This window comes from Pteropus medius, unplaced genomic scaffold, assembly GCF_902729225.1.
Source record: "Pteropus medius unplaced genomic scaffold, Ma_sr-lr_union100, whole genome shotgun sequence".
NCBI lineage: Eukaryota > Metazoa > Chordata > Mammalia > Chiroptera > Pteropodidae > Pteropus > Pteropus medius.
The window spans coordinates 9,167,659-9,189,065 of record NW_024349224.1 but is presented as its reverse complement, the minus strand read 5'-3'; the positions used below and the strand labels follow the sequence as shown (position 1 = coordinate 9,189,065).

Here is a 21,407-nt window from a genome sequence, read left to right as displayed (position 1 = left end):
AAAAAATATAACTCCAATTTTATAAAGACAGATACTTCATAATCTAAGCCTTCACAGAGCTGAAATTTTGCCTGGCTCATTCTTGTATGATAGTGTAAAACACACAGCTGACCCGAGTTGGCCCAATAGGATAGCTGCCTTCACCACATCAAGACTGAGAAAATGAGGTCCAGACTGGTCCAACATAAGCTAAATCAAAATGACTTTCTGAAATGATATAAAAAACTTGGATTTCGTTAACCCACAGCACAACACAGAAACATGGCTAGGAAGCAGACATGACATTTGTGGTTGCTGTTCTAAAGGAAATTTTCCTCAAATCTTTTCTTTGAAGCTAGTTACACTAGACAAGAGACCAAGATCAAGAGTGTTTTGTACATGGTTTTCTTTGGATCTTTCTAATTTTTACTTTGGTCCAGATAAGTCATGTCACACTCTATTGACTACAAAGAAAACTTTTCTTTTTTAGTTTCTGCCTCCTACAGCTCACCAGCTCACAAGCAGCTGGGGCTAAAGGATCCTAGTTTAAAGCGGAAGTCAATGCAAAAGATGGGTTTTTCTTGCTCATTCCCAAATTAGCATACATTGAAATCATACATTTCAGATTCAAGGAAAAGCTAATAATCAAAAAGCTGTGACTTTTTATGGTCACATACATCTAGAATTATTAAATCTCTTCCATTTTCTCAATGATATAGAAATATAAGCTTAATTTAAAAGGTTTAAATTATTTCATCTTAAATTTGACATGGGTTCTCTTGGGTAAGAGAGTTTTGGCAAGAATCCAGGGCTAAGTAGCTGAATATAGTAAGTGCTAAAATTCAGATTAGCCCGATCTTCAATCCTTGACCAAAATAATTAGAACACAGCTGCTCTGCCTCTCCCATAAGAAAAATTCCCCAATCTAAATTAAAATATTTACCTAATATGAATCTTTCTGTATAATCGCAACTTTCCATGAAATGGTAGTAAGATGCCTGTATCAGAACCTGATCAGAACATAAGAATCACTGATTGCTCTGCTTAGCACAAATGATATTCTTTATTGATGTTAAAACATTTGGGAATACATAGCAAATTCCAACACAAACAACCTAAGAGAGAAGTAGCACGCAGCATTTTAAAGGATCTATAACATACAACTCCTAAATTGGCTCACAATTTCTTTATGTTTATAAAGCTCATATTTTTACCTGAACTCTTAAATGACTGAGAATTAACTTCCATGATTTGATACAGTATGGAGACTACCTACAGGTAATACCCAAAATCTTAATGTAGTCTTTTGGTAACATTTGACAAATGCACAAAAATGTAGCATTAGTTTAATTCTTAAAAAAAGAAATCTGTTTTTGGTACAGGTTTTCAAAGGAGGGGAAATTTTAAGCCAAAACAGCACGTTATTTAGATGCAGTTAACATAATGATTGTAGAGAAAACCCTGAAGAATACTGGTCACAGTGTGCAGAAATGGGACTTCACATAACAATGGAGAGATTTAACATTGGTACTGCCTATCTGGTAACATCTATTAGCATGTGAGGTGCACACATCTGATGACCCAGCAATCACACTTCTAAGAAATTTGTCTTCCAGAAAGAAAGAGATTATAATTTTAAAAAATGTAGAAACCATATAGCACACAGAACTCTCACACCAAGATACGAATCTAATTCAGTAAAGAACGTACAGCGCTCCTGTACCAAAGCTTGGGAATGCTCCTAGTTCCTGGGATCTTGCCAAAGACAAGCTATCTCTTCAGAGGGGATTCTGCCCTCTAGTGTACACTAAAAGAAGCTAATTAAAGCACACGAAGCAACTAAATCAATTAGTGAAATTTAACGATTTTATTAGTGAAATATTTTCGATTCATTTCTAGAGTGTCACTATTTTCTCCTTAAATGAAGGCCTCCATATCCTGCTTTTAAATCAATTTCCTATTATTATACTGAGTAAATTGTGTGAATGTTGTAACTTTGGCTATTGTATTCTTTTGTGCAGATGCTTTCTTATACTATGCTAGTGTGTTATAATCATATATATACATTAGAACAAAAATGGAGTCTATGTTAGTCTGCAACTTGAATTTTTACCTGCCTATCTTGGGTGTCTTTCCCAAGAAATGCCCAAAGCATTTTACTAACTTGTAATTCACACCAAGAGAAATTTGGCACAACCAAGGGTATAGGAACATAGCAAAATGAAGTTTTAAAAGTTTATAACAGATACAGACACTTGGCTTTTAAACGCAGATTTTTGAAACTCACTGGCACCATAACTCAAGGCTAAGGGCAAAGGAAGAACACTGTTCTGTGTAATAAAGTCCATCTCCTCACAGGATTTTCAAGAACACTAGAATCTGTTCAACTCTGGGCAACCTTGAAGAGGGACACTTCCTAAGTTCATAGTATTTTCTGTATTTAGGTATTCAATCCAAACTGACAGAGGTTACCCCATCCTGGTGACCGCAAATTACTCTGTACCTGTAGTACCTGCAGAGGTATATTTAAAAAAACAAGTTAAGAATAAGTTAAAACCAAACAAAGCAAAGTTTAGCATCCATTGAAGAAGATGACAATCTGGTGTAGGTTTTTTTGCACAAAGCACTTCATTTTGGAGCCGATAAGCAAGGTAACAGCAGTACCACCAACGGTGCCAGAATCAATCATTCCCATTGTCACACCAGCTACTTGAAACAGCCTCTGGAAGTCATTTTTAAAATTGCGCTAGTTCCCTTCAATTTCATGAGATAAGAATGAGGCTGAAGTACAGGAAACCCGGACTGGCCATGGTTAATGGGGAAAAGGCTTATAAAAAAAGGTAGGAAATAGTCATCTTACTTCCTTCAAAAGTAACAAGATGCAAAATAGCTTTCAAAGAGTCCATCATCAGTTACAAAGCTGAAGAGAAACTTTTAACAGAAAAGGCCAATCAGGATGGTAAGAAAGATTAGTTGTATGGCATAGGCTTTAACTGCAAACGGATCTGGACAGGAATCCTGGCTCCGCCACACATCAACCATGTAATCGCAACAAGTTAATGACATTTCCCTGAGCCTCAACTTCCTGATCTGTGAAATGGGCACAAAGTTAACGCCTGACTCTTGAGTGTTTATGTGGATTAAATGAAACGATACACTTAGCAGTTATCACTGTGCCTTAAACGTGGTAAACTGTCCATAAATAGAAGGAATTTAGTCTTTTTAAAAAGGTAAAGAAATGTTTAACCTGCAGTCTGAGAGGACGGTATTTCTGATATTTAATCTAAAGAACTGGTTCCTAAAGGAAACTGACCTGGTCATTAAAGGGAAACTTGTCATCCAATAGTCTGAGAACATCTGACTACAGCAGCCAAGCAGGCAACATGAATGAGTGAAGCAGCTGAGTCGGGGCAGGAACCAGCAAACGTTACCCACTCTGCTCCAGCTCACTGATGTTATAAAGAAAGTGGGAGGGCAGTGGCACAACTTCTCATTTCTGAAGAAAAGCCAGTAATCCAGATTTTTATGTAAACTCTCCTGATTTTTACATGCTGGCCAAATAAAACATCTAAGGACGGATTTGGTCCACAGACTTCCAGTTTGTGAACGCCTGCCCTGGAGTAGAGTCTCGAATCAGAAACTGAAGGAAAGCCCAGTGGTTAAATAAGTGAGGGACTCCAGCTCCCTAAAACAATGTTATCTCAAAGGGGACGCTGCTGCCATTTTGGAAAAGAAAACCCTCTGTCCTAACCATACTAAGTAATGCAGGATACTTAGTATCCCTAAACCCCACCAGAAGTCTTCTCAAGTCATAGGACAATCAAAATATCTCACCACACATTTCTGAACACCTCCTACCGGCAGTACCACATCTGCTAAGAATAACAAAGTTCAATTCAGAAGTTAGTGACAAGGTCAAGAACATTTACAAAAAGTAATAAAAGAAGGACAGGGCCAGCCCTGAGTCAACTAAAATTAACTAAAATCTCATATTATCACCAAGCAGGAAATCTCAGAGTAGAAAGCTTACAGCTGGCTGTGGAATACATCAATAGGCTTAATTCACTGTCCTTACTTCTACAATTAATTACGACAGAAGGAACTGGCCTTATCGTTTCTCTAGCCATTGCTTTTAGAGTGTTACTCAACAGTATAAGTTTTCCATCAATCTCCTTTTTCCTACAGCAGGAACTTACATATAGAAATGTACATGTTTCAAAGAAATCATGGTGGAAGAAATTTAGGCACCCAAGTCACCCAGCCCTTGGTAACACTCCTAGATATTTCTTTTATGGCTCATTCTCCTTTTTAAGAGTATATCCAAGTTACCATATGACCCAGCAATGTTATGCCCAGGGATATACCCAAGTGAAATTAAAATTCATGTCCATACAAAAACTGGTACATGAATGTTCATAAAAACATTACTCATAATAGCCCAAAGTGGAAACAACCCTATGTCTATCAACTAATGAATGGATAAACCAAACGTGTTATATTCATACAATGGAATATTATTCTGCATAACAAGCACAGACACATGGATGAACACTGAGAACATTAGGCTAAGTCAAAGCAGCAAGACAAAAAAGGATAAATATTATATGATTCAATTTATATAAAATGTCCAAAAAGGCATATCTAGACAAGGAATATAGATCAGAGAGGTGGGGAGGGAAATGAAGAGTAACTGCATTTCTTTTTGGGTGATGAAAAGTGTTGTGGTTGCACAGTTTTACGAATGTACAACTCTGTGAATATGCTAAAAACCAATGAACTGTATAATTTAAATTATTAAATAAAAATACCTCAATAAAGCTGTTTTTAGAGAGGAAAAATGCACAATTTTAAATTCTTAAGTTGACAAACACTGTTTGTTCTCATAAAGACTAGTGCTCAAAAAATATCAAAGGTCACATCTCCTAGAATACCTACTTTCTTCTAATTACCTTAATTATAATTACTAAAAGCCCTTACACATGATAATGACTCTTAAAAAAGCAGATTTTGCCTTTCTTGGAATGGCCATTCTCTAGGTATTAAGTAATCTCACCATGTACAGTTGACCCTTAAACAATGTTGGGTTTGTCATTGTTGTTGATGTAAATACATTTGTTGCAAATAATTCAGGGGATCCTTTTTTCCCTGTTAGTAAAACCACATAAAATGCTGCTCTCAACATGAAAGCAATTCCTTTAAAAATAAAATGGCCTACAAAATAAATCAACATAGGTCAGAGATCTGATCAATCGTCATAACAAGAGATTGTGATAAAAATTAGAAACATTTCCACTTAATATTGTGGCTTTATTTGATTTTTGTTACTTTAAGTGAAACACTGAATGCTCTCTATCAAAAGACTAGATATTGAAAACAATTAAAAAACTTTAAAAACACGTTAACATCTATGGCTAGGATTATGAACTTTAATAAGACTAATAGTCCACCAGCGGCCCACTGCTGGAAAAAGGTAAGTAATAACTGTGGGGTTGAAAGCAAGTAGTAAATAATGGGGTTGAAAGCCGACTGGCCAAATACTCAACAAACTCTGGGAGAAGCTGCATTTAAGCGGCTAAGGGTACTACTGGTAGTGAGAACTGGGGAGGAGAGCGGGGAGAGGGTGACAAATGGACAAGAGCTTAGGGTTACACAACATGGGGAACTTAAATACAGCGAACATTGTGCTTTCTCCTACCAAATGTAGAGAGTGCTTCTTGTCTCCAATCCCTGCCTATAATTAAAATTGGGTGTTTGGTTTCCTCCATTCCCAAAGCATAAACTTTGGCTTTTTATAGCCTAAGCAGTGTGCTATTTTAAACATGTGGAGGAAATGCATTTTCAGTTACAAACATTTGCTCCTCTGAATCTGTTCTTGTTTGCTAGCAAAGGATGTGGGACAGGATGTTTTACTCTCCTGCTCTGGTTTTCCTGTATTGCTTAAATCTGTTTAGAGAGAAGAAAAACAAATAAATAAAATGCTTCTGCCGGACAATTTCTATAAACTGAAGTAACTCCAAAAATGAAAATGAAAAGTCTGTGGAAAAAAAATTAGAATAATTTTCTTTTAATAAATTAGATTATTTCTATAGATTCTTCCCCTGAAAAGACTTTCCGTGCCATACGCGTGCAGCCTGCAGTGGATACTAATGTTGGCACTGATAAAATGTGCCTACTTAGACACCAGATCAGCTGAATTCCTCCTGACCCTGTCTTTTCCCAAGCACAATTACAACTGGAGAAGTTTTCTGAAATGCAAGAAAAATAATTATGATAACCCTGAGGGTCATCTTCTAGATTTATTCAGAAATTCTAGGTACACTGCATCCTACTTGATGTGTCCCCATTTTCATGTACCACTCTGAGGACTTTTTTACTCAGATAAACATATCCTTGTAATCTGTTACAACCAATTATAACTGTAAAAAAACCTGATTTTAATCAAATTTCACTTTACCCTTTTATAAGAGAATCAGTAGTTCATTAATCTACTTAAAGATACTTCATCAGCTGGCTCCTCCAGATTCCCTCTACGTCCTCCTCCTCCACGCTGCTCTCTGGCCCAGATGCTGTCCTATATGGATAAAAAAAGACTCTTCGGATCAGAGCTTAGTCAGGCTCCTCTTCTCGACTAGGCCTCAATCTTGGCCCCATCCTTGCTGAGCCTGCACAGCCCAGTTTTAGCAAGAATCTTGTGAAGTCAGTTTAAAGAGAATCTCCCACTCTCAATATCTGATCATTTTCCTTATCTGATCAGGTTCCTCAACTCCCACCTTTGATGTGTAAGTCCTAGCCGCCTTCAGCAAGAATCCTGTTAGGTTGGTTTAGCAGGATTGCCTGCCCCCCCACACCCCCCCACACACACTTGATGTCTTCTCTTATTAATACTCCATCCACTGACACTGGCCCCTCCTCCCATGTTGCTCCTTGGCTGTAAATCCCCAGTAGTCTTTGCTGTATTCAGAGTTGAGCCTCATCTCTTTCCTATTGTGATAAGTCTTAACACCTACTGCAATTATCCTGAGTAAGTCTTCCTCACCATTTTAACAAGTGTCAGAGTAATTTTTTCTTTCCCAAGACTCAGTGGTCAATGGAGCGTCCTGGCAAGAGATGGGAGGGAGGGAGGAATGGGAGAGCTGGGTATTTATTCCCCTGGCTTCCCCACTGGAGGGTCCATCACTCAAGTGAAGGTCTCGGCTCCTGTCAGGAGGCCCTCTCTGTCTGCCATAACTGCTCCCCTTCTTGCCCCTTAAGGTCTAGAGTGGTAATGGAGCCTCATTATTACCAGCCCTGGGGACACTGCACTATTTCTATCCCTGTGGTTTTTTTTATCACTTTGTGAGTTATTAAACTCTCCTCAAAGTATCCTAATTTGAGGATGCCATCTGTTTCCTGCTGAGTCTCCCTAATACAGATATCATTTCCACAGATTTCTCATCCTAGGAAGGCTATTAGCTCTAAGAAAAGAAGGCCTGGATACAGAATGCAGTGGTACTTCCATGAGTGACTTACGGACTTGTTAAGCTGCTACTTCTCCCTCCTCTGGTTATCTTCACAATTATAGCAACAGAGTAGTTTCTGAAACACGTAGTTTCCAAGCAGACTATGTAAACATCAACAGATAGTATTTTAAAAAATACCCAAGGAGGCTAAAGCAAAATTGTGCTAATTGAAACTATGCTAGAAACCTAAAGTTATAGTATCTTTGCCTTTACTTCTATCTGGTACTTAATCGAGAGGTAATTTTCACAGTATCACTTTAAATACATGCAAGAGACATTAATAATACCAGATATAAGGCTGGTAACCCAAGTAAAAGTCTGCAAAAGGCTTTTTAAAAAAAAAAATTTTATGGTGACATTGGTTAACGAAATCCAATAAGTTTCAGCTGTACACTTTAACAGTAAGGCATATATATTTTACACTGTTAGATTTCTTTCCGTCACCACATATTTGACCCCCTTTACCCCCTCTTCCTCCCACACCCCATGCAGAAGGCTAATTCTATATGGAGTTTACAGTAGAATTTTTTCAAATTCAGGTTGTGGTAGATTGGAAATCAATTCAGTGAGTCATAACATTTTTAAAAATAACATTATGCGTAATAATATAAGATAGAAAATCAGAGTTCATCATATATAGTAAAGGTAAATATTATTTTACCAACTTTTTATTTCACGTTTTTTCATACCTATACTTATGAGTATACTATGGCATCTATAAAATTATTCCTTACTATGAGTGACAGTCAATAAAGTTTGAAAGCTACTAGTCTGAAGAGAATCCCTTTCAAACAATATAATAATTATAAGGCTAATAACGTCTTGCTTTGGCCTACCCCTCACTTTCTGAAAATCTCAACTCTCACTAAATATGCAGTTTATTTTGTGACCCAGTACGAGCACATTAATAATGGAAATAAAAATGTTATGAAACAATACTTACTCTTACTATGTGATGTACTATAATATTTTCTTATTCTACTTAATTTCTTTAAATGATAATTGCAAACCCCAGCTTGAGAAGCCTGGGGCTAGAGCACTACCAGGGCCATGCCTGGAGGACTCTGCTCACAGGATGCTGGTCCTTCCACAACTGCCTCGGGCAGTGTTTACATTGCTTCCACTGTGGTAACAAGCACTCAAGTCCTTTCCCTTCTTAGGCTTCTGGGTAACCACTATGTGACTTCTGCCACCTAGTTGCTCCAGTGGGAGAGAAATACTTGGAGTAAGAAACAGATAAAGAGTACTGAGCAGATGTGTACATAGGCCCAGCCATGTGTCCTTACACTCACCACCATGGCACACCCTGAGAGCAGCACCTTACTGCAAGCACCTACAGTTCATATCCTAAGGAATGGGGGCAGGTGGAAGCAGCTGAGCCAGTGACAGATGGGAGCTGGAGGATAAGTATCCCAGCCTCCTTGCCCTCTCTGTGTTCTTTGCCATCTCCCTGAGTTTCCAGCAGGACTGGGTACCAGCCACCACCCCTTCCCACCCCTTTTTACCTCCCTGCCGGGGCTTCCTGGAATCATGTCCCATATTAACAACTTGCTCTCAAACCTTCCTCTCAGGGTCTGCTTCTGGGTAAACACAACCTCGGTGAACAGGCCAGTGTTAACACTGCCAGGGCTGCAGAGATGAGCAAAACCTGTCCTAGAAAAGCTTATAATCTGATAGGAAAACTAATGCCTTTTTCCTTGTGAAAAAATAAAAAAAAAACTTTACTGTTCATAGCAACCATGTAAGTATGTTTGGGGAGGAAAGGAAGAAGTGGCAAACTAACGGAAGGGTCAGAGAAGCCTCTATAGGTGACTTTTCCACCCCAAACATCTCAAGGACACAGAGCTCCCCACAGGAGTCAGTGGGTGATCAGTGGGCGTGGTCCATGCTCAGTGCTCTGGATTCTCACATTTACTGTGAGGCTTTACTTCGTACCTATAGGTTAAGAAGAAAGGGATTTCTATTTCCTCCAAAGAGAAAGAATTCTAGTCTTCAGCCAAAAATAACTCAAGTAATATGGAAAATATGAAGGGATAAGAACTATTAAGCTCCCTGCAATGTATTAACAGAATTATTTGTAAATCAGCTTTGACCTTTTCAAGTTCCTTTGAGGTCCTTGGGGAATGAGAGTGAGTACTCAACCCAAATCTTCATTAGACATTCTGATGAACTGCTGATATTTTCATTCGAAAAATTATTTTTTAAATGTTAAGTTTACTACATGTTCAACTCTGTAGTCAACACTGCAATCAGGACTTTTTTCAGACTGGAATCAAACAAGAGACCTATGGCTAATTGTCCATTGCATCTTCCTTTTTGGCAAATATTTCAGGGAAGGCAGCAACAAAATTCCTTCTCAGGAAAGGAATCATGACAGCTACAATTAAAGCAGGTCTTTAAATTGAAAACAGCTTCCCCAACAACACGTGCCAGGTACACCTGGGCCTGGGGCTAGAATACTCACCCTGACCCGGCAGGGAGTGACGACAGAGCAGAAGGGACATTAGCCTGTGGCTTTTCTTTCTCATTTTGCTTGAAGAAGGATTTGGCCTCTTTAGATGTAGCATCGACTTCCTTAGTCACCCTGTGCCAAGGAAGCAGATGTTAAGTTTACAAGAGGAATAAAAAGAGAGAAACAAAATCTAAAAGAGGGAATAAATGACAAGGAAAATACCCACTGAGCTTTGTGTAAATTCCGGCAGCTGAGCTTTATGGTTTAAGTTTACTACAACAGTTCTAGAAAAAAACATCTTCCCTTAATAAATGAAACAACAATGTATGTAAATTTGATCTAAAATCCCCTCCATTACTTCTGTCAGCATGAAACATACTCTGATGGTCAGTCACTACTGAATCACAGGCCTTGTGGGTTACTGATATAAGGACTGAAAAAGGCTCTCCCACTGCACCTCCCATGCAGAGCAGGACTCACACTTAAAGGCCCAGTAATAGCTGGAATGGGGAAATGGAATATTTGGGAGAAAAACACTAGCATTATTTCAAAGAGGAACATAACAGTAGGCTCCTGTTCTACATCTAAAACAAGCCAAAGGTGAAAAAAGATCCCTTAAAATTGGCTCATCTGGCACTAATTTGGGAATAGAAAAAAATGTGTATGACTAAGAATCCTGTCCAATTTCAAATCTGGAAAAATTGCCCTCAATAAAACGGAAGATCCAATAAGAAGCAAATAACGATATTTATAGTGTCTGAAACTTCAGATAAAGGAGAAATGCCTAATGCCCGCCGAGGCTTGCCAATTCAACAAAAACATGGAATTTTGTTTAAATTTCAATCTATCTGTAGCAGCATCCGAGATTATGGTCATTGTATTATGAGTGTTAAATCAGGTCATCCAGAATAAGACAGGCAAGGAATAATGACAGGTGAATCCTACAAATTTCATCTTTGCAGGAACATAAGTCTCTATCTCTTCTCTTCTTCCTTCTAGGCTTCTTAGGACCAGAATCAAATTTTCTTATTAAGAGCCATCTCACTACTGAACTCAGTACTGTGTCGCCTACACAAGTGACACAGAATAACAGTTTGAGAGTTTAGTATTAAGAATCTTCACTGGGAAAGATTGCCAAGTTAATCTTGAAGGGCGACTTAAAGGAAAAAAAAAAAGTCTGTTAGCCTCCTGCTCAGTATTACTCAGAGGATCAAACATAAACTGCTGATCCTTGCCTTCAAGGTCTTCCAAAATTCAGTCCTACTCTCTATCATGGTTTATTTGTGTTTCCCTCAGTTCTCCCAAATGAACCTCTCAGTAATAAGAGTGAAGAGCCAAAAATAAGAGGAAGAATTTGATAGATCAGATCATCATTCGGCAAACATTCACTCCTTCTCTACTGAAAAGAATACACTTCCCCGCTCCACTGATGTTGACTTGGACACATGACTTGCTTCAACGGTCTGTGAAATGCTAGCTGATTTGACAGCAATAGAAGCCTTAAACGTATATGTGCTGTTTCACTTACTCCTTGAGTTCTACCCTTTAGCCATTAGAAAAATACACCTCAAGCAGCTGCTGGTCCAGTGTGGGTGAAAGACACATGCTGCAAATCCAAGCCCAACTAGCAGCTTGAAGCCAGGCCCAATCAGCTGAACTCCAGATAGCCAGAAACACACGAGCAACAGATAAATGCTTACTGATGTATACCACTGAGTTCTGGGAAGGTTTGTTACATACACAGCATTTCTGTAGCAACAAATGACACATTTATATTTCATGAGTGAGAAAAATAAAATCGAAGGGGTTAAGTTACTTTTTCAAGACTAGCCAGAGATTAAGTAGCAATACTAGAGAATCTTGTAGTAAACTCTATTTCCCAAAGACAGTTGCCACAAATTTCCCATCCCACATGTTATTCTAGCACCTGATACTATCCCAATGAGAGAGGGAGTATATGTTACCACTCCTTGAAATTGGGTTGGCCTTTAAGGATGCTTTGATTCATAGAGTTCAGTGCAAGTGGCCCTACATGACTTCTGAGGCTAGCTGACAGAAGGTGATGCAGTTCCTACGTAGCCTTCTCTGTTGGGAAGCCACCTTTGAAACTTCAAGTACCACACAAGAAGTCTAGCTACCCTGAACCACCACGCTGAAGAGAACATATGGGAAGACCACACAGAGACAGGCCTGAGAAGCCTGCTCCTGCCCCCAAGTGTTTGAGTCTTCCTAGCCCAGGGCACCAGATATAGGAGTAAGGAAACCTTCAAGTGGCTCCAGACCCGGCGACTACTGCAGCACAGGAGATGCTGAGTAAGAGCTGCCTAGATGAGCCCAGCCATCCCAGAATTATGGGAAATTACAATAAAATAACTGTTTTAAGCCACTAAGTTTTAGGGTAATTCCTTACACTACTATACAATCAAAATAAACCCACATCCAAACTTAAGGCTTAATGCAGAGTCCCAGGTTGCTGGATTAGAAAGAGTTGCTTTAAATCTTCCTGCCCTGGGTAAAATCTGGGGCAGACCTGGGATAGCTCACGGAGAACAAGTAAATATTTCCACTTAAAAATGGTGGTCTGAACACAGGCTTTATTCTACTCTCTGCTAAATATTGGTAAATAAATTTACAAAGGCAAAATTACACATGGATAAATGAGAAGAGGTATAACAGAAGAGAGATGTCAATCAAATTTTCTGAAGGTAGAAAGCAAACAGACAAGTAGTAATTGGCTTAGGTGTTTGTTTCCTCTGATTTCCTAAGCCTGCAGCCATATGAAACGGACAACAAAAAGCAAGACAACCTGTATTGTGGCATTCTAAAAAGGTTCAGGAAATTCAGATACCAGGAGCCTTTGAAGGTGAGAGAGAAGGGCTAAAACCAGTTGGAAGTTTGCATCAGGAGCAAATAGGTTCCAGGTCCCCTTCTCGCCAACACCAGTGACTACTGTCCGCCACCCAACTCAGCAGAATCGACTCTTTGGAGTAGTGAAAATCACAGATATTCTAGACTCAAAGAGCAGCAATGAAGTCTCATTCTGAAAACAGAGGAATTAAATAAAAATCTATCCCCTCTCCCCTTGCCACAGCAACATGGAAGACTATGTGTTTTGGATGGCCGAGTTAAAGACAAAGTGCTACTCAACCTGTACTGGACTTCGCGCCAGTAAAAAATGAATATGTACTGTGTTACAATACTGAGTTTGGGGTTTGTTACCCCAACATGGCACAGCCTAGCTTTACTATTACATGAATTTAATGAATAGGAATTTCAGAAAAAAAGAAAATATGGGAGAGGTTATCAACAACAAAAAAATTTCCTACAAGGATGAGTTTCCACAAAAAGAGTGTTCCAAGAACATTTGACATAGCAAATTTAAAAAGATCAAGGCACATCATTATGAAATTTTAGAATGTTGAGGATAAGAAAAGATGACGATTAAGTGGCCCAAATTAGAGAGAAAGTGAAAAAGAAGCCTTTATGCAAAGCATGTTTCGTTTTGTTTTGCTTGTTTTACCACAGTACTAACAAAATTTTTGTAGCGGCCTCCTCATATAATTTGGTGAAAATTTTCTGGAAAGCTACCTAGATCCAGCACTGTGTTAGATGTGGGACCTATAAAAAGACATGACATGGTCTCTGCCCTTATGGGCTCACAGTCTATCAGGGCGGCCAACCATGAACATAGTCGTGACAATCAATACATGGTCCACAGTAAGTGCCATAGAGGAAGCATGGAAAAAGTATAACCGTGGGAATATCTCTTAATTTCTTAGTGTCAAAGTCCTCTTCATATTCACTAGGAAACAACTTCTATAAACTGGTATATTTTTCTCAGGGACTATACTAATTGACACAGTAATATTAGCAGAAGATTACTCTTCATTGATAGTATGCCTAGAAGAACTTCGCTTTTAACAGGCAATAAGAAGAAATTTAGCTATCACATTATCTTCAAGTAGGAGTGGTCTAAATTATAGACCTCTTCTAATATGTAAGACAAAACCCTGACAGGAAAAGGCCTACTATTAGCTGTAATTAAATAAGTTTTATTAGCAGAAATTCCTTTTTAACTTCATTTTCACTTATTCAGAACTCCCTGAAAAGTCTTTATTTAGGAAGAAACTTTCCATGACTGGCCTTTTCCAAATGTGAATCATTTAGGAAAGTCTGAGCTAACTGGCTCAGCTGGTTATGTGATATGGAAGGATAAAAAATATTGTTTGTCCTTATTCTCCAAGGTTAATAAGCTACACATTTTTCAAGGGGGAACAAAACAAAACAAAAAGGTAAAAAAATCCAACCTTTAATAATTTAAAAAATTAGAAAAAACTAAAAGACTAACTTTGTGCTAATATTACATTATGCTTATACTTACAAATTCTTCCCAGTCATCACTAGCACTTTCTCGCATTCCTTAATGATGTAGTAATGCTCTCAACTTAATACAAAGACAAAAGGAAAAAGCAGAATGACATCAAGAAAGTAAAAGCTATGCTCAAATCTACACACCTAGTTTGCATCTGGCTATTGATTAAAAGTCAGACCTCCCAAGTTCCTACACGAAGGTTCCTTATAATACCTAAATTAAAGTATAAATAATTTAAATAATAATAAAAAAAAAATCCTCCCAAATTGCCAACTATTAACAGGGCTTTTCTTATCTTTAGGAGAAAAGAGTTAAAAAACTTTCACTTGTTGTGTTATATATCTCTGTAATGTATGTTTTTTAAAGTAATAAGCACATATTACTTCTGAATACATTATAATGAAAAAAAGTACTGCCCTACTCCTGTTTTTTGATAGACATGGTGCTGCCCTCTTCTGTCAAATCATAGAAATAGCAGGCTCCCTGAATAACCATCTAGTGAATTTACCATCATTTGCTTTAAAAAATGAAATTGGAAATTTGCATCAGACAATTATGTTTATATTAATAAGTCCACACAATTTAATTCAATCAGGAGATTTAAAGCTTTCCCATAGCAACAGTTACCAGTTTTTCTTATTCTCAATGTAGGACCACTGGTAAAGTTATAACAAATCTTTCTTAGATATCATAGATGACACATGGGAAATAACGATTTCTAAAAAAATTTAAAACGCATATTCCTAAGTATATTAAATGCTCTCTATATTATTACTGTAGGACTCCCAAACTATTAAAGGTTGACTTTAAGTGTTTATCACCTTCTATTGGACAACTACATAGTTTCCCGTGTGATTTCCGGTAGCAAAATACATTACTAATTCACATTGGCAAGAAATATTTAATGGATTCCCAAAATGACTGATTATCAAAAAAAGGGTTGTTTTATAATGGAGAATCCTGACAGATATTGCCCTAAGTCTAACTTATCACCACCAATACTGGGTGGTGTGGATGTGATGCACTGAGGACAAAACATCATTGATGTAGTATTTTTGTCTAAGGTGATTAATCTGACGCTAATCATGAGGAAATAATTCATACTGAGGGACATTCTACAATATAAACAGACTCAAAAAATATGTAACAATGTCAAGAAATACAAAAAGGCTTAAAAAGTTTTAATTTCAGGGAGGCTAAAAAGAGTAAAATGTGGAGTATAATCTTGGACTGGATGTCAGACTGAACAAGAAACAGAGTTATAAAAAAAAAAGAAACAGTTATAAAGAACATTATTGAAATAACTGAGGGAAATTTTGAGGAGAATCATATAGAGAGCTATTTAAAATGTGGGTTGCAAAACTACCTATTATTGGTCCAAGATGAGATGGGTTCAGAATCTGTAAGTATTTAAAAAGTTGTTTGCAATTTGACAATATCATAATATTTCAATACATGATCGGTAGACTCACTGCATTAAACAGAATTCAGGTATTGTCAAACTTGCAAGGTGGTCACATGTGATATTAGTGTATTAATCGTATGCAGTAAGACCATATTACAATGTGTGATAGTTCAGATGATTTTGTCAACTAAAATCTAAAAATATGATAAAAATGTAAGCATTTATTTTTATTTTTTATTTTTCAATTACAGTTGACATTCAATATTATATTAGTGTTAGGTATACACACAGTGGTTAGACATTTATATAACTTACAAAATGATCCCCTCAAGTCTTGCACCCACCTGACATCATATATAGTTACTACATTACTGACTATACTACAGAAACTATACTCTACATTGCCGTGACTAGTTTGTAACTACCATTTGTACTTAATCTCTTCACCTTTTTCACCCAGTCCCGCAACCCCCCACCCATCTGGCAACTATCAGTTTGTTCTCTGTATCTATGAGTTTTTTTCTGTTTTGTTAATTTTGTTTTTTAGATCTTATGAGTAAGTGAAATCACATGGTATTTGTCTTTCTCTGACTTATTTCACTTAGTATCACAACAGGGCCGTCCCTGTTGCAAATGTAAGATTTCATTCTTTTTTATGGCTAAGTATTATTCTATTGTACACACACACACTAATAATACACACAATAATACACAGTCATCATCATACACACACGTCTTCTTTATCTAATCACTTATCGATAAACACATAGCCTGCTTCCATATCTGGGCTACTGTAAATAATGCTGCAGTGCATGTAGGGGTACACACACCTTTTCAAATTAGTGTTTTGGATTTCTTAGGATAAATACCCAGAAGTGAGACTATAAGTATTTATTTTTATAAGTTATTTTTATAGTCATTAAATTGTTAACCAAGTGTGACTTTTAAAATTTATAGTTTAGCTAACTAAATTTAGTTAACTAAAAAATTGGTATTTTTTTAAATTCTAATTTACTGATGATAAAACGAGCCTCACTGTAAGCTTTTGTACAGAAAATATCTTTTCTAAATGCAGCAGTGGTAGGAAACCACATGATAATGGAAATGATTCCAAAGAAATGAAGGCCAACTGGGTCAAACTGCTTTTACCCCATGAGCCCTCTTATATTGAGCTTGATCACACAGTGCTAAAACCAAAATAAGTTCTTCGATTTGGCTAATGAGGCAACAAATCTATCAAAACGTCAGCAGCACTTACACATAAAACATAAAGAAATAAGTTCAAAATCAAAAGAATTTTTTGAAAGAATACTAAACTAAAAAACCAATAGAAACAGATACAAAATTCCATATATTAATATTAGTCTGCTGTAGCCTTCTGAGAAAGTAGCACTTTCGGTTGCTAACTAAAAAAAAACATACACACACACACACTTAAAACACAAAAACCATTGCCAAGACACTAGTAAAAGACTGAATCAATGTATGCTTGGAAATCCTGGTGAGTCTATGACAAAGAAGGTAGTTCAAGTACGACTTCCTAGTGACACCATAGCTTGAAGTAGTCAGAATCTGGCTTATGACAGTGAAAACTATAATAAAGTTAGCAAAGTGCTTTTTCATGTAATTTGAAAAATGCCAGGTGCCCTCTAACATGAATATTATGGTACATGTGATTTAAACATGAGGGTGATATAAAGGATTCTTTTATCAGTTTCTAGCTGACAAACATACCTGACACTGATTTGTATGATAAAACTAGGATCACACACTGTCAACAAATGTGATTTGAAGTTTTAAGCGTTTGGAAGAATATGTTCCAATGGCACAGCTGCAAGACAGAAAAACAGTGTAGATTAAGGAGCTTGTGCTAGAACATAAATTAACACACTGCTTCCTTCACACTATGTGATAATCTGAGAGCAGATCATAAATGCGCATGTGTTATATTGCACACTGAGGTACAATGGTTATGAAGAGAAAAATGCTGCTGAGAACAATGAACTACAGAATAAACTTAGTGTTTCCAAAAGAAAAGGTAACCAGTTGCTCCCCAATTTTGAAGATATCAAGTAGACAGTAAAATTTGCTTATTTCTCTGATGTCTTTGGTATTTTTAATAATCTTAGCACTCTAATATAAGAAAGCAATTCAATGTTTTTCAGTAGCAAATAAATTATAAGGGTAAAAATGAAAGTTAAAAAGCCTGGAAGAATACAGTTTCTACAGATTAACATGTTTTACAGAATGCTTTGATAATATCCACACACAGGAAATTCATGCACAACTCCTTTTTTCCACTGATATAACTTCGATTTAATTATAACTTAACAGGAGAAACTGAAGGAACTGGCTACTGATGAAGCATTGAAAATGAACTTTAAAAATATAGTATCACTGGCTTCATTTTAGATAAAAGTAAAAAATGAAAATCCGGAACTTAATGACACAGCTTTAAAATCTATTCTCACGAAAATATCTCTGTGAGATGGATTTCTTTATGATGAATGTTATTAAAAAAAGGAAACCAAGACAGAAATAATTTTCACATACATTATCCTCTAAGAGGAGTGCTGTCATCAACCCAACTTACATACATTAAGGAAAAAAATAAGATATTTTGTCACATCAAAAACTTTAAAAATACACACAGCACTTATTCAAAGTGTGTCTAGATTTTAACTACTGAGAATTGATATTTTACTTAGTTTTCTTGTTTCCATTATAGAATAAAAAGCTATAAATATAAGTGATTCCCTGTTATCAATCACTTATAGTCACACTTTCAATGAACAGCATGTACAGTTATAGAATTCTTTTCCTTTTCCTATCTTAAGGTTCATTTTGACTACGTTTACTGAAATGTAATTGTATGTCTGTCTGTTAAATTTTATTGTTAAAAATTTGGGCTTGTATGTTATATCTCTTTTTAATTTACTTTTCTATAATTTTTTATTGCCTTACAAAAGTACTGGTCTGCAACAGGTTGAAAATTTAAGTCGGGTCCTTTGCCACAAATTTACTGGATGGGAGTATCATGAAGGAGAATGCCCTTGTTCTTAGGAAATAGTGTTGAAATATTTAAGAGTGAAGTAATTATCTAATGTCTACAAGTAATTCTCAAATGGTTCAGCCAAAACAGAGAGAAATACAGATATAGATAGAGGAGAGGGAGGTAAAACATTAACAAGTAGTGAATCTGTATGATAGGTACATGGGTGTTCATTGTAATACTATCTTTGTAACATTTCTGTAAGTGAAATTTTTCAGAAGAAAGTTGGAGAGAAAAATGTTTTTAAATAATAATAAGTTTTGCTCCACGCCATTTATAAAACTAATAATGCCAAATTCTTTTTTCCAAGAAGTATTTTCACTGGATGAAATAATTACTGGAAACTAGATATTTTTAAGAATACTGATTTTAGGGGAAATTATATTTTTAGAGAGCATACAGGTCTAATTAATTACATTGGAATAAAATAAATGTGACTACCTAAAATATTACTGATTGGTACTTCATCTATTCTCATTTAGCTCTAAATTACAGATATACTATTTTCAGAGGCTTCAGTGGGTGCATACTTCACATTCAAGGAAAATAATAAAGGGATAAATATTTACTCAAAGTCACAAAGCATGGCAATGAGTAAGTGGAACCATATACTTTACTCTTACATTTTCTTCTTTCTGTTCAGCCCACTACTTCGTAATATCCAAAAACTACATTACCATAAATGAAAGGACCTTTCTCATGTTTCCTGATAATTCATGGAGTCGCTGTTTTCCTTGAGTTCTAATATAACTCTTCCAAAATATTATGATGGCTTGGAATGAGGTCAGATGCCTAACGCCATTTAGAAAGATGATCATTTTTAAAAGAGCTAGTTTTGAAGTTTGTGAAGATCATCTTACCTGACTTCTTCACCAGCAAAATCAAACACCTTGGTGATTTTAACTTTTTCTGTTTCTTTAGGTTTCTCCGGCTCTTCTGCTTTGCCCAATGATTTACTTGAACTCGTCTCTTTAGTCTCCTCTCTTTTCTATGGAAAAAAAATGTAATCAGTTTCACATAAGGATGAAACCTAAAAGAACCATTCAAACATGCTGTTTATGACTATTCTTAAATGCGTCATCTCTAAACACCTAAAGACCTATTGAAAATTTGATTAAAAAGCTACTTTTTCTACCATAGGGAATGCTTTTGCTTTTCATTTAGTAGAGGTACTACCAAAAGGCATCCATATCATCTGATTACTGCTGCAAGCTTCAATCTCAGTCTGTAAATTAAAAAAAAAAAAAAAAAATTCTATCTGGAGAGTTTAGGATATTTCTGGGGAAACATTCATCTCATTCACCTATCAACTTACTTTAACTTGAGGACTTGGGGGCACTTTTGATTTTGGTCCCACGTCATTGAGGAAGCTGGCCCACAGTTCATCCTCTTTCTTTTTCCTTGCATCCTCTGACCCAGTGCCTTTTTCCTGCTCTGCAGCCACGTCTTCCTCCTCACTGCTACTTCCTCCAGATTCCCCGCTGGCATCCTCCTCTTCCTCTTCTTCTACCTTGAGGCCACCTTGTTTTCTCTTCCTAATCACCAACAGTCACAAGGAAAAAGAAAAACAAAACAGACCATGCAAACTGATTTCAGTTATCCCTTCCTCAATTCCAAACATCGTGCTGCAAACACAAAACTTTTAAATCTAGGGACTACTGATTAAGATGTATACTGAATCAAAATATGGTGTTCTATTTCTAAGTTAGGACTAGTTATTTTCACCAAGAAACATTCAAAATCATCTCACAAAATCAATGTGTCCAGAAAGAGTGTTCCAAGAACATATATAGGTCAGGTATCTTTGACATTTTGAAGTCATTACATTTGGAGAACATGTTCTATTGAGTTTATTTATAGGATTCTCAGGGAGGTGGGGGAATCCATGTTTCTGAAGCCATGAAAGCTGGAATATAGAAAACCTCAAGGACAAAAGAACTAGGCCCAAGACTCATGAGAATAAATTGATTCTGACTTCAAGTGAATCTAATACCTAAAATTTTTTCCATTTTTATAAACTATAATCTATCTTCTGCTTCAGTGCCCAGTAAGATGCAAACACCAATCAAAGAAAGTAAAAGACTTCTATTAAAGACTCTCCTATTTGAGTTAAATAACCTGTCAGAATTTTCGTAATTTTTAGTGGGAATATAATTCAGTACCAAGCCTATGAAAGGCAATTTGTTAATATCTATAAATATTTTTTTTACTGCATCTATCGCAGGTTCAAACAATTCTACTTCTACAGATCCAAAGACACTGCAGTCTTGTTTGTTGTAGTTAAGACAGGGTACAATTAAATGTCTCTCAATAGGGGATCCTCAAATAAAATCTATCTACATAATGAAATATTATGCACTCACTGAAAAGAATAAGGTATAGCTAGATGTACTGCCATGGTATCACCTCCAAGATGAGAAATAATGAAAATGTGAAACAATACAGAGTATCCTACTATTTGTTTTTTGTTTTAATAACAGAGTAGGAAATATGTACATACGTGCTTGTACATACATGTAATATCTCTGATAACACAGTTCTTCTGAGGCAAAGCAAGAAGGGCATGCATTTTGGTAGTAATTGAGTTTTTCATTTCAACCGTATGCACTTATTAACTATTAAATTGTTTTTTAATTAAAGGTAAAAAA

General features: G+C 36.5%; 1 protein-coding gene across 6 annotated transcripts in view; it reads right to left on the bottom strand.

Annotated features, from left to right (window-relative positions):
• Positions 1-21,407, bottom strand: part of CFDP1 (craniofacial development protein 1) — a 99,092-nt gene that overhangs the window by 66,006 nt on the left and 11,679 nt on the right. For 4 of the 6 annotated variants that reach the window (XM_039881042.1, XM_039881043.1, XM_039881045.1 and 1 more), the window contains 3 exons: positions 20,075-20,294; positions 19,620-19,747; positions 9,943-10,062 (listed from right to left, as the gene is read on the bottom strand). In XM_039881042.1, coding sequence (XP_039736976.1) covers positions 9,943-10,062; positions 19,620-19,747; positions 20,075-20,294 — 468 coding nt within the window. Of the gene's footprint in view, positions 1-1,023; positions 2,492-3,813; positions 6,551-9,942; positions 10,063-19,619; positions 19,748-20,074; positions 20,295-21,407 lie in introns of those variants that run through there. The other 2 variants (XR_005656895.1, XM_039881044.1) reach the window with 2 other exon arrangements.